Consider the following 15,035-nt stretch of genomic DNA (forward strand, 5'->3'; position numbering starts at 1 on the left):
GCCAGAATGATCTTTTAAAAAAATAGAAAAAAGACCGTGTTATTTCTCTGCTCAAAACTGACCTATAGCTTCCCATCAGTCTTAGAATAAACTATAAAGGTTTTACACAGTCCCTAAGACCCCTACATGATTTTGGTTTTTGGCTAGCTCCTAGATTCATGTCTGACCAATCTCCCCATCACCCAATTCATTCCAGCAACAATGTCTCCTTACTGTTCCTCAAACATATTAACCATACTACTCCCTCTGGGTCTTTGCACTACCTGAAACACTCTTCCCCTAGTTATCCACATAGCTCCATTCCCTTACTTTATGTAGCACTTTGCTCAAATGCTGTCCCTCGGTAATATTTTTCCTAACCATACATCTAAAATAACCATACACACCTGGGGCACCTGGCTGGCTCAGTCAGTAGAGCATGTGACTCTTGATCTTGGGATGTGAGTTTAAGCCCCACACTGGGTATAGAGCTCACTTTAATTAATTAAAATAAATCATGAAGTACTTACCTAAATAAATAAAATAGTGTCCTCCTGTCTTTTTCCACTCCTTTCCACTTGCTTTTTCTTCAAAGCCATTTATCACTATCATTACATAATTACTTTTTTTTCATTTGTTTATATGTTCTACACTAAATTATAGGCTCAAAAAGGCAGGAACTAAGTTTGTTTCATTTAATGCTGCACTTTTACAAAGGAACAGTGTGTGGCACATATCAGGTGCTCAGTAAATATTTAATGATTGAAAGAATGTTGAATAAAGCAGACAACTAGCAATTTTCTGTTAATTAACATCTACAAAGTACCCTTTATACTCCCACATAAGTACATAATTACAGATTTACAAGAGCCATACTTTTATTGGTGAAATTAAACTAAACTGCTAGGAACTTCTCCCTTTAAAAATGTCATCCTTAAAGGAGTTTTCAGTCCAAATTTTAGTGTCTCTATTAGCTACATGGAAAACTGCCTTTAATACTTTATCCTCAGAAAGAAAGGCAAAGTCCTACTTAAAGGAAAAGAAACAAAAATTATTCCATTAGCATACTTACCATTTCTTTTGGACCAGGGGTGTAAGCATGAACTTTTCACAAGTGCTTCATCAACTTTCCCTCCTGACATGTTATCCATGAACTGACGTCCATGTTCTAATGCAAGGTAGCAGTCATTGCAACAGTCCCGCTCTTCAACACGTACCCAATTACTAATTACACCAATTCTAGGAAAAGGATCTTGGTCTGCTGCTCCAAAGGGTGAAAATAAATTAGTGCACTGATCTTGTAGCAATAATATCAACTCGTCAGGGAATTTTTCAGATTCCTTTAGTCCTCCATTAACATGTTCAGCAGAAGTAGCCCTGAGAGCTTCAAAACGTTTTTCTGCTTCTTTGCCACATTCTGTGTTGCGTCCTATGATGTCTAGTTCATCTTCAAGAAATAATCCTGAATTGTTTCCAAATTTTCTGTTCATGACAGCACTGAAGCCACAGGTACACCTATACTGTGCTTCCTGCATTGGATCTGGAATGTAAACTCCAACATCGGCACCCTTGATATTCATATTGCAGACACAGATACAGCAACTATCAAAGTTACAGTCTTTAAACAAATTCATAACTGATTCTGAAAGAATGAGGTTTACATAAAGACTGTGTGCTTCAGGGATGGAAGGAACAGTTGCAGGTTCAACAGAGTTAAGGGGTCTGCATGTGGATGGCGTGGAAGCTGGTGAATACAAATCTGAATTTTCATATTTGACTGAACCTTGAGCACTAGCAGGTCCACCAGCTCGAGGAGTCCTTGGAGTCCTTGGAGTCCTTGGAGTTGGAAACCTAGGTGTAGATGGAGAAGGAAGAATTCCTGCTCCACTGTTACTAGGAGGTGCACTGCTAGGAGGCATCCCAAAAGAAGTATGAGTCTGAGGTGTATAAGCAGGACCATATTCTTGATCAATAGTACTTCCATCGCTAGTGTTACCAAGGTGAAAGAAAATTAAACACATAAAGGAACATATTAGTGATATGAAACAGAACAAAAAATGTCCAGTATTTTTCAGTAACACTGATAATTATGAAAGTACAATTACTGCAAAAATTACAAGTAGAATTAAAATGTATTTCTGGTTAATAAATCCACTCTAGGTGACTGTTGTGGACTGTGGACCAACCAACTAGCTCCATATTGTAAATAAAATCTGTTTACACTTATCCACACCTAAACATCCACCTTTACTATCTATAGTTCTTATACTACAAATAACCATATTTCATTGATCCTAAGATGCCACTGTTAAAAACAAAACAAAAAAAACTTCTAATTTCAGAGATGTTTACATGCAATAAGGGACAATGGCCATTTAAAGAGGTCATAAGACACCCCAATTTCAGATACTAAAATATGAGAAGTATGTGATATGGCAAATACACAAATGGCATTTAGAATTTTAGAGCAAAATAAACAGTGCTTCTGAAGACAATCAAAAAACAAAACAAAAAAAAAAAAATGAAAGCAAGTAATCAATGAGTAATACTTAAATTTTCCAACAATTTATCCACACCCAACTAATACCATTATAATTTATTGATCAAAAAACAATTCTTAGAATCTTTAAAACCCAGCATCTTTTTTCTAAATACTAGCAAAGCAGGCACCTCTATGAAAAAAAATTAAAGCTATATAAGCACACCTGTAGTATACCAATAACATAAATCTATATCATACCCCTCTTTGATGAATGGCACTGCAGGCCCTGAGGAAAGCAATTCCAATTTTCCAACAGTCCAACTCTGACGGTAAATACACTCTTCTGGCAATTTGATAGGAGGCAGACATTGGCTTGGGAGACTTTTTAGAGGTGCAAACATGGAACACCCCACCAGAACTTGACAATTTTCAGGCTTATAGACATAAGAAAAATCCTACAATACAAAAACCATGACTTTCACCATCTTATCTTCCAAGGGAAAAAAGCTAAACTGTCTCTATCTAGTCTTTTTTCCCGTCTCTTTAAACAAAATAATAAAATGTAAATATAATTCTATTCTTTTTTTTTTAAGTTCATTTATTTATTTAGAGAGAGAGGGAGAGCACGCACACACACGACAGAGAAAGAGGGAGAAAGGACAGAGAAAGAGGGAGAGAGAACCCCAAGCAGGCTCCACACTATCAGCAGAGAGACAGATGCGAGGCTCAATCTCACGAACCGAGAGATGACCTGAGTGGAAATCAAGGGCCAGATGCTTAACTGACTGAGCCACCCAGGTGCCTATTATTCTATTCTTAAATGCATTCTTTTTATTTTATTTCCAGTAAAATTAACATACAGTGTTATATTAGTTTCAGGTGTACAATATAGTGATTCAACAACTCCATAAATCACCTAGTGTTTATCACCAAACTCCTCTGATAATCATCAGTTTGTTCTTTATAGTTAAGAGTGTTTCTTAGTTTGTCTTTTTTTTCCCTTTGCTTATTTGCTTTGTTTCGTAAGTTCCACATAGGAGTGCAATTATATGGTATTTGTCCTTTTCTGACTTATTTCACTTAGCATTACACTCTCTAGCTCCATCAAGGTCACTGCAAATAACAAGACCGAATTCTTTTTTATGGCTAAATAATATTCCTACGTGTGTGTATCTTCTATCCATTCATCTGTTCAATATCACTCATCATCATGGCTATGCAAATCAAAACTACAATGAGAGGGGAGTCTGGCTGCCTCAGTCGGTAGAGCATGCAACTCTTGATCTCAGGGTTGTGAGTTCAAGCCCAATGTATGGTATGGAGTTCACTTACAAGAAAACAAAAACAAAAAACCCTTACGATGAGATATCACCTCACACCTGTAAGAATGGCTAAAATAAAAAACACAAGAAACAGGTATTGGAGAGGATGTGGAGGAAAAGGAACTCTCTTACAATGTTGGTGGGAATGCAAACTGATGCAGCCACTGTGGAAAACAGTGGTGGTTCCTAAAAAAGTTTAAAACAGAACTACCCTACAGTCCAATAATCACACTACTGGGTATTTACTCAAAAATTACAAAAACACTAATCAAAGGGATACATGCACCCTTGTTTATAGCAGCATTATTTACAATAGCCAAATTATGGAAGCAGCCCAAGTATTCTTAAATGCATTCTCTGTAGTTTCACCACTATTCAGCCTATAAATTTGTTAATTACAAAATGAGAATCATGACAGATTTTTTAATATAGCAACAAACTAACTAAATCTATAAGAAAATATTGGTAGTAAACTATTTTTCCAGAAATATAAAATACTTACTTTAATTTCAGAAGGTTTTGGGCTACAGAATCCTTCATCAACCTCAATTTTGAACTGTGTTCCAACAGTAGAACTATTTCCTTCTAGAACAGTTCCTCCAGGTGTTATATCCATACTACCATATTCTTTATTACTCATATTCATTGGGGAAAATCCCATAATATGCTGTTCCAACGATGGTGGTGTAGGATACATTTTATGAAGATCTGCAGTGCCTATAATTAATAAAGCGCACATTTTAACATAAGACTAAATAAAAAGAAGTTAATTAATCTGTGTTTAAAAGAAAGGGGTGGGGAATTTTATTCATATTAAAAGTTACGGATTTATCTGCAGCAGATTTGGGAAGCTTACTTATGCAAGATAATGGATCCAGATTTCCTGTTTTTGATTCCTTACAGCTGGATTTATCATCTGTTCCATTTGCTGACTTTTTAGATCCAGGCTATTAACAAAAACAGAAACACATATTTATCTGAAATTTTAAATCCAATGTGATTCAAGATCATTAAGATGTAACTTGAAGGTCAAACCCATTCATCAAATATAGTATTTTGAATTTATGCTAGAGCCAAAATATTAGATACTAGAAACAATTTATAAAGACCTAAAACATATTTTAAACAATCACTGAACCTAGATTATTTTGTCTGTTTATATGATAATCCTGCAATTTAACAGAGGGAAAAGTTCCTCCAAATAAAAATGACTAATATTTTCAGAACACAGAAGAATAACCTACCACTTAAAGCCCATTAAAATTAAAAAAAAAAAAAAAAAAAAAGAAAACGGAAATCTGCAATAAGGATTTGTAATACAGAACCGCTTTTTAGTAAAAAATACTCCTAAAACATTTGTCCCCTCAAATAAAATACATCAAATTTTCCTATATAATCAATCACCTCTCTGAATTCTAATTTATATTTTTACCTTGTTTAATAACCTCCTCTCCCTAGAAAAACGCTGCAACACGTAAAACAAAAGCATACACTTCAGAAAGATCTCATATGACAAACAATAGTATACCTAACTAAAAATTAGTTTTAATACGTTGAACAAACCAAGTTTTACTATCTCCAATCTATCACCAATGTTTTTATATTTGGTTATATCTAACATGGTTCTAAGTCTCCTGTTAGCCTCTTTGTCATAAACATAACAGTTCTAATTACAACCTTCTTACCTCACAATATCCATAGCTGATACATGAATAGTAACAGGAAGCATAAAAGTACCAAAGAATTCAAGGATATATTTACCTAGTAAATGGTGCTCTCTAAAATATACTATATTTTGAGATATAAAATGTTAGTTTATGTACAGCTATACCTGCTGTATGTCACTTAATTGAAGACACCAAATGTGCCTATATGTGTACGTATGTGTGTATATATACACAAATACACACAGTGTGTATCATATACAAAAGAGGATTAAAAGTATATGTTATATAAAAAAGTATGTATTATATAGGACAAGAAAGACCAAATGTACTACAGACGTTTTTAAGCTACCTTTATGCAGATGAAAATGGAATTCCCTTTTATGATAATGCAGCACTCAGTTCACTAATCTGACATTCTAACAAACCTCATTTTAAGTTTTCTTTTATAATCACCTTTGTCTGCAAATGGATGTTCAAAATTAAATACTACCTCTTCTTCCTTTTTCATTATTATAGTATATTGCTGTCTTAAAATAATGGTTATGATGACAAACATATTCAAAAGAAGTGGTATTCCTTAATAAATTGACAAGGCATACAATTTTAATGTTAACTACTTATTATTCTTATCTAAGTGAGTCAATTCCAGGGTCATTTCTCAAATGAGAGGATTAAAGAATAGGAAAATAATTCTGCCTCCTAAAGATTGCAGAAAAAAAATATATCGTAGCGTTCAAATTAAACTTAATCACACATCCCAAACATAAAAAAAATTTAAAAAAACCACACATAGTTTGTAGGTGACACTATGCCAAGAATGCTCAAACATAAGTTTAAAAAAAGGAAACCAGTTAATAAAATTTTATTCCAAAATACTTATTTTTCAGGGCCAAAACGTACTGTTCAAGTCACACATCACTTCTGAAAAATAAGTCTACATGAAATTAAGGAAAAGATATTATAAATCTTAGCCATTAATAGAATACTCACTGTTAATTCATCTTCATCAGAATTGAAAAGATTATCAAGGTCAGTATAAGAGACAGCCAGGTCTGAGTCATAAATCAAGCTGGTTGATGGAGGGCGGGCATGACTAGTAGGGCGTGGAGCATCTACACGTCAACCAAAAAGGCAAAATAAAAAATTCCACTACTGACCAAATAAGTATTATTCTATTTATTTAAACTAGATATCTAACCTTAAACCTATTCTGCAATAAGAAACTATGATTTGCTTGGGGCGCCTGGGTGGCTTGGTTGGTTAAGTGTCTGACTTCGGCTCAGGTCATGATCTCCCTAGTCTGGGAGTTCAAGCTCCGCTTCAGGCTCTGTACTGACAGCTCGGAGCCTGGAGCCTGCTTCAGATTCTGTGTCTCCCGTCTCTCTTCCCCTCCCCAGCTCATGCTGTCTCTCTGTCTCTCTCAAAAAAATAAACATTAAAAAAAAAAAAAAAATTAAAAAAAAAAAACGAAACAGTGATTTCCTTAAAATCTAGAAATTTTTTCATAGAAATAAAATTGCAAATAAATGTAGTAACTTCTCCAGGAAGCTCACTAAAGGCTATGTAATCCATAACATGGCTAAGTACTCTGATTTTATATAACAAATAAAAAGATATACACTAACAGGACAATAGTACACACACACACACACTTTTATTTTTCTATCTTCCACATTTTTAGTTTTCTATCTTCCTGAAAGAAAGAAACATAGTACAATGATTAAGTGCCCTGGCTCTTGAGTCAGACAGACTATCATGAATTTGAATTCCCAACTATGACACTAACAATATGACCCTGAACAAGTTACTTAACCTCTCTGTACCTTAGTAATAACAAGAATTAAAAATGAAGGATGTAGCTAAAGCACTTTGTCCAGTGCCAGGCAGTGAAGTACTCAATAAATACTACCTGTTGGTTAAGCTTTCATTTTAGTTCTGGAATTAAAAAAAAATTTTTTTAAACGTTTATTCATTTTTTGAGAGACAGAGAGAGAGCATGAGCAGGGGAGGGGCAGAGAGAGAGAGGGAGACCCAGAATCTGAAGCAGGATCCAAGCTCTGAGCTGTCAGCAAAGAGCCCAATGTGGGGCTTGAACTCACGAGCGGTGAGATCATGACCTGAGTGAAGTCGGACGCTTAACCAACTGAGCCACCCAGGCGCCCCCTTAGTTCTAGAATTTTATTTTCCTTTTCTTTTCTTTTTTTTTTTTTTACTCTCCCCAGTTGTAGAGGGAAAAATATAGGATTACTTAAGAAAAATTACAAATACCAACAGAAGTTAAATTCCTTTTACATTCTCATATAAGAAAAAAAATTACAGTTTGGTGTATAACCTTCTGAAGTATGCTTGGTGTATCAAATGACTTGAAATAGTCCTCACTTTCAGAAAGATGAAAGTCACTTTCCAAGTGCCTCTGCATGATAGTTCTAAAAATTAACTGGAGCAGTTCTGAAATTTGGTGTAAAAAATCATCTAGGGTACTTATTAAAAAATATTTCAAAGCTCCACCTCAAAAGATTGCTCCAGAATGTGGGAGATGGTCCAAATTTAGAGAAAGCAGAAGACAGCAATTACACTCATTCCCACACAAATTTTGTAAAACAAATAATGTGCCACACCTCTCTATTCCAAGCACAAGGAGCACTAGTCAGACACTTTCAAAGTGGAGTCTTTTTCACAGTATCCTCAGTGCTAAGAATAGTCCCTACATATAAAACCTGTTTGATAAATATTTGTTAAATTAATAATTTCAACAGTTCTTCTAATTTGAGTGAGAGAGTAAAGGACAACAAAATTGTAGTCAAGTCTAATTTATAAAGTTGAGTTTTCAGATCAGAGAGGGACCTTAAGGTGATGATCTCTTCAAATCTCATTTTCCATAAGAACTATTTTTATTTGAGAGAAAGTTTCAACAATTCAAAACAGAATTTCTATCATCTCAACCTGCTTCTCTCAATACAAAATAAGCAGTAAATCATTTTAAGACAGGTACCTTTCTATGAAACATGAATTATGCAAAAAGGAACACTGTAAGTCCAATAATATCAGATTAGCTTGTAGCAGTAATCTTGTAATGCAATATTTTGATTAGAAAATAAAAGTTTTACCTTGCTTGATAGATGGACTAAATAATGACATAGCATCTTCTTCATGTGATAATACTGTTACACTAGATGGCCCATCTTCTACCTGCAAACAATATTACATATTAGACTGAAATATATAATTTAAAATAACAAAATCTTCCAACTACTGAGTAACTATGTGTCAAGCATCCTACTAGATGTTCTACAGACATACTAATTCCCACAATTAATCTATATGATAAATAGCACGTTCAACTTACAAAAAATAGTTCTAAAGATAACCCAGGAAATGTATCTGGATAAACGGTGGGAGCTGGGATTCCAAGCTAAATTTGTCAAATTCCAAAGTCCATGTTCTTTCTATAATACCTATATCCTTCCCAGCTACTACTGTCTTCATATTTACAGAAGGACAAAATTTCAAGTACCAGGCGCATAGTAAGGCTAAAAACTCTGTGAAAGAATTTTCTGTATTATACTTATTATTGGGTCCTTTTCACAATTTTACAGCTTTCAATTTCCATATTTTACATTAAAGGCAAATTTTAATTAAAAAAAATTTTTTTATTTAATGTTTTTATTTATTTTTGACGGGGAGAAAGAAAGAGAGAGAGGGAGAGAGCGCGAGGGAGCGAGCACACACGGGTTAGGGGCAGAGAAAGAGGGAGATACAGGATCCAAAGTAGGCTCCAGGCTCTGAGCTTTCAGCACACAGCCCAAAGTGGGGCTTGAAACCAAGAAGTGTGATATCATGACCTGAGCCAAAGCTGGACACTTAACTGACTGAGCCACCCAGGCGCCCCTACTTTTTGTCTTAACTTTTTGACATTTATTTATTTTTGAAAGACAGAGACAGAGCATGAGCAGGGGAGGGGCAGAGAGAGGGAGAAATAGAATTGGAAGCAGACTCCAGGCACTGAGCTGTCAGCACAGAGCCCAACGCAGGACTTGAACCCACAAACCATGAGATCATGACCCAAGCTGAAGTCAGACGCATAACTGACGGAGCCACCCAGGTACCCTTAAAGGCAAAATTCTTATCCAACAGAGTTATCTTGTGCTTAATACATCCTATAATATTAGATTTTCAAATTTCTAACAAATACTCCTGTATCCTATATTTAATATATTTCATCAAGGGGCTCTATAAGTTAACTCACATTCAAAAATATCATGTACGTTATAAACTCAGCATTGGGTATTTTATTGTATTTTGAAAACTGGCACTTCACTTATTTCAGTATATTTTAACTCAGTATCAAAATACTTCATCTACCTAAATTTTCTGATTTCAATATTACAGAAGTTAATGTACTTTCCTCAAACCCAAAAAAACTCTTACAGTAAATAACAATTTTTCATTATCAGACACCAGGTATAAAGTCTACATAAACTCTTAAATTTTATACAATGTGCCTGATTTACCTATTTAATAAAAATATTTTCATAATTTAAAAGGATAAAAATCCATTCTATATTTTTTAAGTTTGTTTGCTTATTTATTTATTTTAAAAATTGGGGCACCTGGGTAGCTCAGCAGGTTAAGGTTCTGACCTCGGCTCAGGTCATGATCTCATGGTTCGTGGGTTCAAGCCTCGCAGATCCTGTCTCCCTCTCTCTCTGCCCCTCCCTCATTCACAGTGTCTCTGTCTCTCACAAACGAATAAACGTTAAAAAATAAAAAAATAATAAACGTTTATTTATTTTTTAGAGAGCAGGCACATGTGGGGGAGGGGCAGAGTGAGACAGGGAGAAACAGGATCCAAACCGGGCTCCAAGCTCTGAGCTGTCAGCACAGAGCCTGACGCGAGGCTTGAGTCCACAAATCGCGAGATTATGACCTGGGCTGAACTTGGACGTTCAACCTACTGAGCTACCCTGGGACCCCTAAGTGTGTTTATTTTTGAGAGAGTGGGAGAGAAAGAGCAAGTGCGAGCAGGGGAGGGGCAAAGAGAGAGGGAGAGAAAATCCCAAGCAGGCTCCATGCTGTCAGTGCAGACCCGGAACAGGGCTTGATCTCACAATGGTGAGATCTTGACCTGAGCTGAAATCAAGAGCTGGAGGCTTAACTGACACGAGCCACTCAGGTGCCCCTTAATCTATTTTAAAAGACAAAAAAAAAAAAAAAAAAAAAAAAAAGAGAGAGAGAAGTATGGTACTATATGCTGTGTTAAAAAATATCAGCGACCCTTTGGTGTACTATGATTTTTTACTCACCTTGTGTTTTTTTACAGCTTCTCTCTCACTGTTTTGTCTATCTTTCTTATCAGGAAAAAGGAATTCCTCATCTCCTTCAACAAATGCATATGGATCAATTTTAGATTCTTGCTCTGCATCAGATGCTATTGCTGAAAGATACTGATTTTTAATTTGATATTGCTGTACTAATTCATCAGAAACTTTTAAAGGTTTCTTACATTGCACCATTAACCTGCATTAAAAAAAAAAAAACAAAATTAGAAAATTATACTTAATTTTCCATAAAAGAAAAAAAATTCCAATGACTTAAGAATCATCAAGTTTTCATGATTATTTAGAGATGATCTAAACTGTAATCCTTCATATTACAAATGAGGAAATTAAGGCATTGAGAGGTTACATGATTTATTAAAGCCTCAAGTTTAGCAATCAAGAAATGAAGCTAAAATCTAGGTTTCCTATCTATATGTTCTTTCCACCAAAATATGTCCACTCTGTCCCCAATTCCTTACATGCATTAACTTGTCCAAGTCTATTCACTGAAAGGAACTTTTTTTTTTTTTTTTGAAAGGGACTCTTACATCAAAATTGCTCCAGGACAGGAACTCTCAAAATTGTGGGCTATGTGCTGAGGCAAGACTAGTTTTATACAATTTATACAATGAAAGTGATTATCCTTTTCCTATTGACATGAGTGGATAAGGTTATAAAATTATAAGGACCTAATTTGTGTTTCATGAACACTATAACTTATTAATTCTGGCAAGAGGTTTTATAATGGCAAGTGAAGTTTCAGCTCAAGTACCTCAAAGTTTTTATCTGATCAGATTGGAAAAATCTATTTTTATATCATCAGTCTTATGGTTTCACATGGTGACTAGAATCAACAAAACAAAACAAGAGAGGAGACAACACTGAAGTTAGAAAGACAAACAAGTAGAAACTGTCAGATCAGAGAAAGCTAAAATCTAAGGGTAAGAGCAAGAAGCCACAAGCTGATTTGCACCACCAGAATCCCGGAAAGCATCAAGACTTTTCTATCTCTGAAGACCAGGGTACTTGGTGAGTGTGAACACTGAATGATGTTTTTGGTTTGTAGAAGACACTTTCTGACTCCCAAATTCATGTTCTCTATAGTTTGTAAAGTGGAGATTCCCATGCTGCCAGAAAGAAGTAGCTAGGCTTCTACTCAGACCAGGGTAAAAGTCCTATTTAGCAAGGACTATTTCACTCTGAATAAAAACCAAACCCCTTGTAATATCCTACCAAAGCTTTCCTTGACCTTTCTCCTCTTTGCCTCTCCAACCAACTTCATCTGGTTATTCTACTCCTGCCTCTCTCAACTCTGCTTCCAAGACCTTCCTTCATGTTCCTCAAACAGGCCAGACACACTCCTGACAGTTGCCTTTGTTTGGAGCATTCTTTCTCCAAGTATCTGCATGGCCAACTCCTTCACTTTCTAAAAGACTTTGTTTAAATGTCACCTTATGTAGGAGACCTTATTTAAAATTGCAAAATGCCCAACTACTTCAACACTGATCCCCCTCACCCTGCTCTATTTTTCCCTCCATAGCACTTATCTTTTAAAATCTATATAACTTGCTTGTATTAATAGTTGACTGTCACTCTCACTAGAATATAAGACCCTAAATGACAGGGATCTTGTCTTTGTTCATTGAATTATCCCAAATGCCTAGAACAGGGCCTGGCAAGTAGAAGGTACTCAATAAATATTTCTTAAATGAATACATGAAATCGAAAAACCACATAGGATTGAGACGTTGTGGATGCATTAATAATTCTAAAATACAGTATCTTGTACTTGGAAATAAACCATCTTCATTCATCAGAAAGTGATACTGCTGCCACTTATCTATCCTACAATTTAAGACAAAAAATTATAAGAGATGTAAGATTTGGGAACAATGAAGGTGAAGGTATTTGTTAGCTTATAAAATCTTTGAATGGAAGGATATCATAACTTTAAATCTATTTAAGATGCCCAGCACTATAAGTACTCCATATACACTATAAACTAAGGGTGAAACAGAGGCCATAAAAAAATAATAACTGATATTTTCTAAACATGCTATCAAATACCATGTCATTGTTATTCCCAATATGCCCCAGATTTATCCCCAAAACTAAAATCCCAGGTCTACAAAAACTTTCTTCCATTTGAACATGGTGCTAACTAGTTAACAGGAGTATGTTTTAAAATTGTTAGAATACTTCTATAAATGAATGAATAGGTATTTCTTAAAGAGTAGCATTATATCTTACCATCTTAGACCAAAACTGTTTGCTCAACTATTAGGTGCTAACATAAGTCTCTCCAAAGTAGTTTGCTATCTACTTTGACATGTTTTCTTATTCACTACTTAAAATTAATCTTATAAGACAGAAAATGCAGAGTATGCTGATTTTGATGTGCAAATTATGTAGAAAGAAATGGTATGCTAAGGTAACATAGTAACAAAGTTAAGGCTGGAAAGATTTTAAGTATGCATATTCAAGTAACTATTCATAGGAGAAAAGTGTTAAGATCCCACTCCTCCTCCCCACCACCAACCTGAAAGACACTACTACTCTGTGTAGAGGTGAATAAAACAACTCTGTTTCTCATATTAAGTTGTCCTCTGGCAGAAGCAGGAAAACTGCCACACTGTTTACACAAGTAGTTAAACTAGTGTGCAGTGACATTAAAAGGACCAATGCTCCTGCACAGGGCTCTATTAAGAATAAAAATGAGTAAACCAAATGCGGTGCCTAAAGACAACTTGTTATTTTATTGAATGGTTCTCACAGACATTGGGATACGCAATGAATTTAAATGTAGTCAATAATATCATGAGTATCAAGTCACAACATATTTTAAAATATATTTACATTACACATCTTTCTATATTTAAAATTGATAAGAATAGGAAAAATTGTGATTTTTAAAAGATGTCAGATTAAAAACTCAAAGTTATTTCATCACTATCATCATATAGTATATATATATTTCTGTGAAACAGGAATAACCCCTGCTTTTCTAAAAGAAACTTTTCACATATAGTCAAACTACAGAGATAGTTTCAATCAGATATAGAGCTAAATACAGACAAACTGGAAGAGGATTAGGTACAGTAATGAACAGGAAGCTTTGCAAAGCCCAAAGCAAACTGAAATTACGTTTATATTATTCATTAAGTGTATCTTTTTCCTTTTACTATGACAACAGTAACATTCTATCCTGAAATATACTTGTAGAGAATTTAACATGGCTTGGAGTAGCACATGCTTTCAGGCCTTTATTCAATAAAAATTCTTCCAGACAAGAAACGACAGTATTTTAGGATTGACAATTATAGAAGGAGATAAGCTATAGAAGGAAATGTTAGGAACAAATGAATTTAATAAATATCAAAAATCCTCTATTTTCTTTAATAGTACCTTTTCTGGTACCACGCCCACTATTCAGCATCAATCCTTAAACTGAGTCAAGCTAACTGTAAGAAGAATAGCTTTATTGTATTAGGATATCAAGTAAGACTTACTTAAAATATTTAGATTACAATAAACCAAAACAAGTTTATTTCATCATAGACTCCTATGAAACAAAATAGAAACTATCTTTTAGAGATCAGATAATGCACTCTGTAACTGTATGATATATACAATATAAATGTCAGGTATACCCCTAATGCAACATAGGAGCTAATTCTATTGATGAATTCTATGGTTAAGATATCCAGATGTAGCCTTGCTATAGAACAAGACATGATAAAACTATGCTCCAGTATAGTTCTTTCTCTGCTCAGGGTTTAGAAATGTCTCCCTCTGAATCAAAATAGAAGACTATTTTAAGCAATCAAAATACTACTAGAACTAAGTGCTAGCCCTTGAAAAATGATATTAAAAAAACTGTAATGTTTCTTTGCAGAAATTTTGCTATCTTCAACACTTACAAGGTTTATTTTTTTTTTTTTTAACTTACAAGGTTTAAAAATTTTTTTTAATGTTTATTTATACTTTTGAAAGAGAACATCGGAGTGCCAGCAGGAGAGGTGCAGAGAGACAGGGACACAGAAACTGAAGTAGGCTCCAGACTCTGAGCTATCAGCACAGAGTCTGATGCGGGGCTTGAACCCACAAACCACAACATCATTACCTGAGCCAAAGTAAGATGCTTAACCGACTGAGTCACCCAGGCACCCCTAAAGCTTATGAGGTCTTAAAAGCCACTATTCTAAAATAGATACTAGCGTTAACCAATAAAGAAACTAAAAATAATTACAAGCAAAAAGAAGATTGC

At 34.7% G+C, this 15,035-nt stretch overlaps 1 protein-coding gene across 3 annotated transcripts in view; it reads right to left on the bottom strand.

Moving 5' to 3' along the window:
* Nucleotides 1-15,035, bottom strand: part of MED13 (mediator complex subunit 13) — a 108,765-nt gene that overhangs the window by 35,541 nt on the left and 58,189 nt on the right. For all 3 annotated transcript variants that reach the window (XR_013552026.2, XM_078437376.2, XM_078437377.2), the window contains 7 exons: nucleotides 10,754-10,967; nucleotides 8,558-8,639; nucleotides 6,441-6,562; nucleotides 4,640-4,730; nucleotides 4,286-4,500; nucleotides 2,720-2,916; nucleotides 1,052-1,965 (listed from right to left, as the gene is read on the bottom strand). Coding sequence is in view for 2 of the 3 variants with exons in the window: in XM_078437376.2 (XP_078293502.2) it covers nucleotides 1,052-1,965; nucleotides 2,720-2,916; nucleotides 4,286-4,500; nucleotides 4,640-4,730; nucleotides 6,441-6,562; nucleotides 8,558-8,639; nucleotides 10,754-10,967 (1,835 nt within the window). In the remaining variant the exon portion in view is untranslated. The remainder of the gene's footprint in view (nucleotides 1-1,051; nucleotides 1,966-2,719; nucleotides 2,917-4,285; nucleotides 4,501-4,639; nucleotides 4,731-6,440; nucleotides 6,563-8,557; nucleotides 8,640-10,753; nucleotides 10,968-15,035) is intronic.

This window comes from Panthera onca, chromosome E1 (assembly GCF_046562875.1).
Source record: "Panthera onca isolate mPanOnc1 chromosome E1, mPanOnc1 haplotype 2, whole genome shotgun sequence".
NCBI classification, from domain to species: domain Eukaryota; kingdom Metazoa; phylum Chordata; class Mammalia; order Carnivora; family Felidae; genus Panthera; species Panthera onca.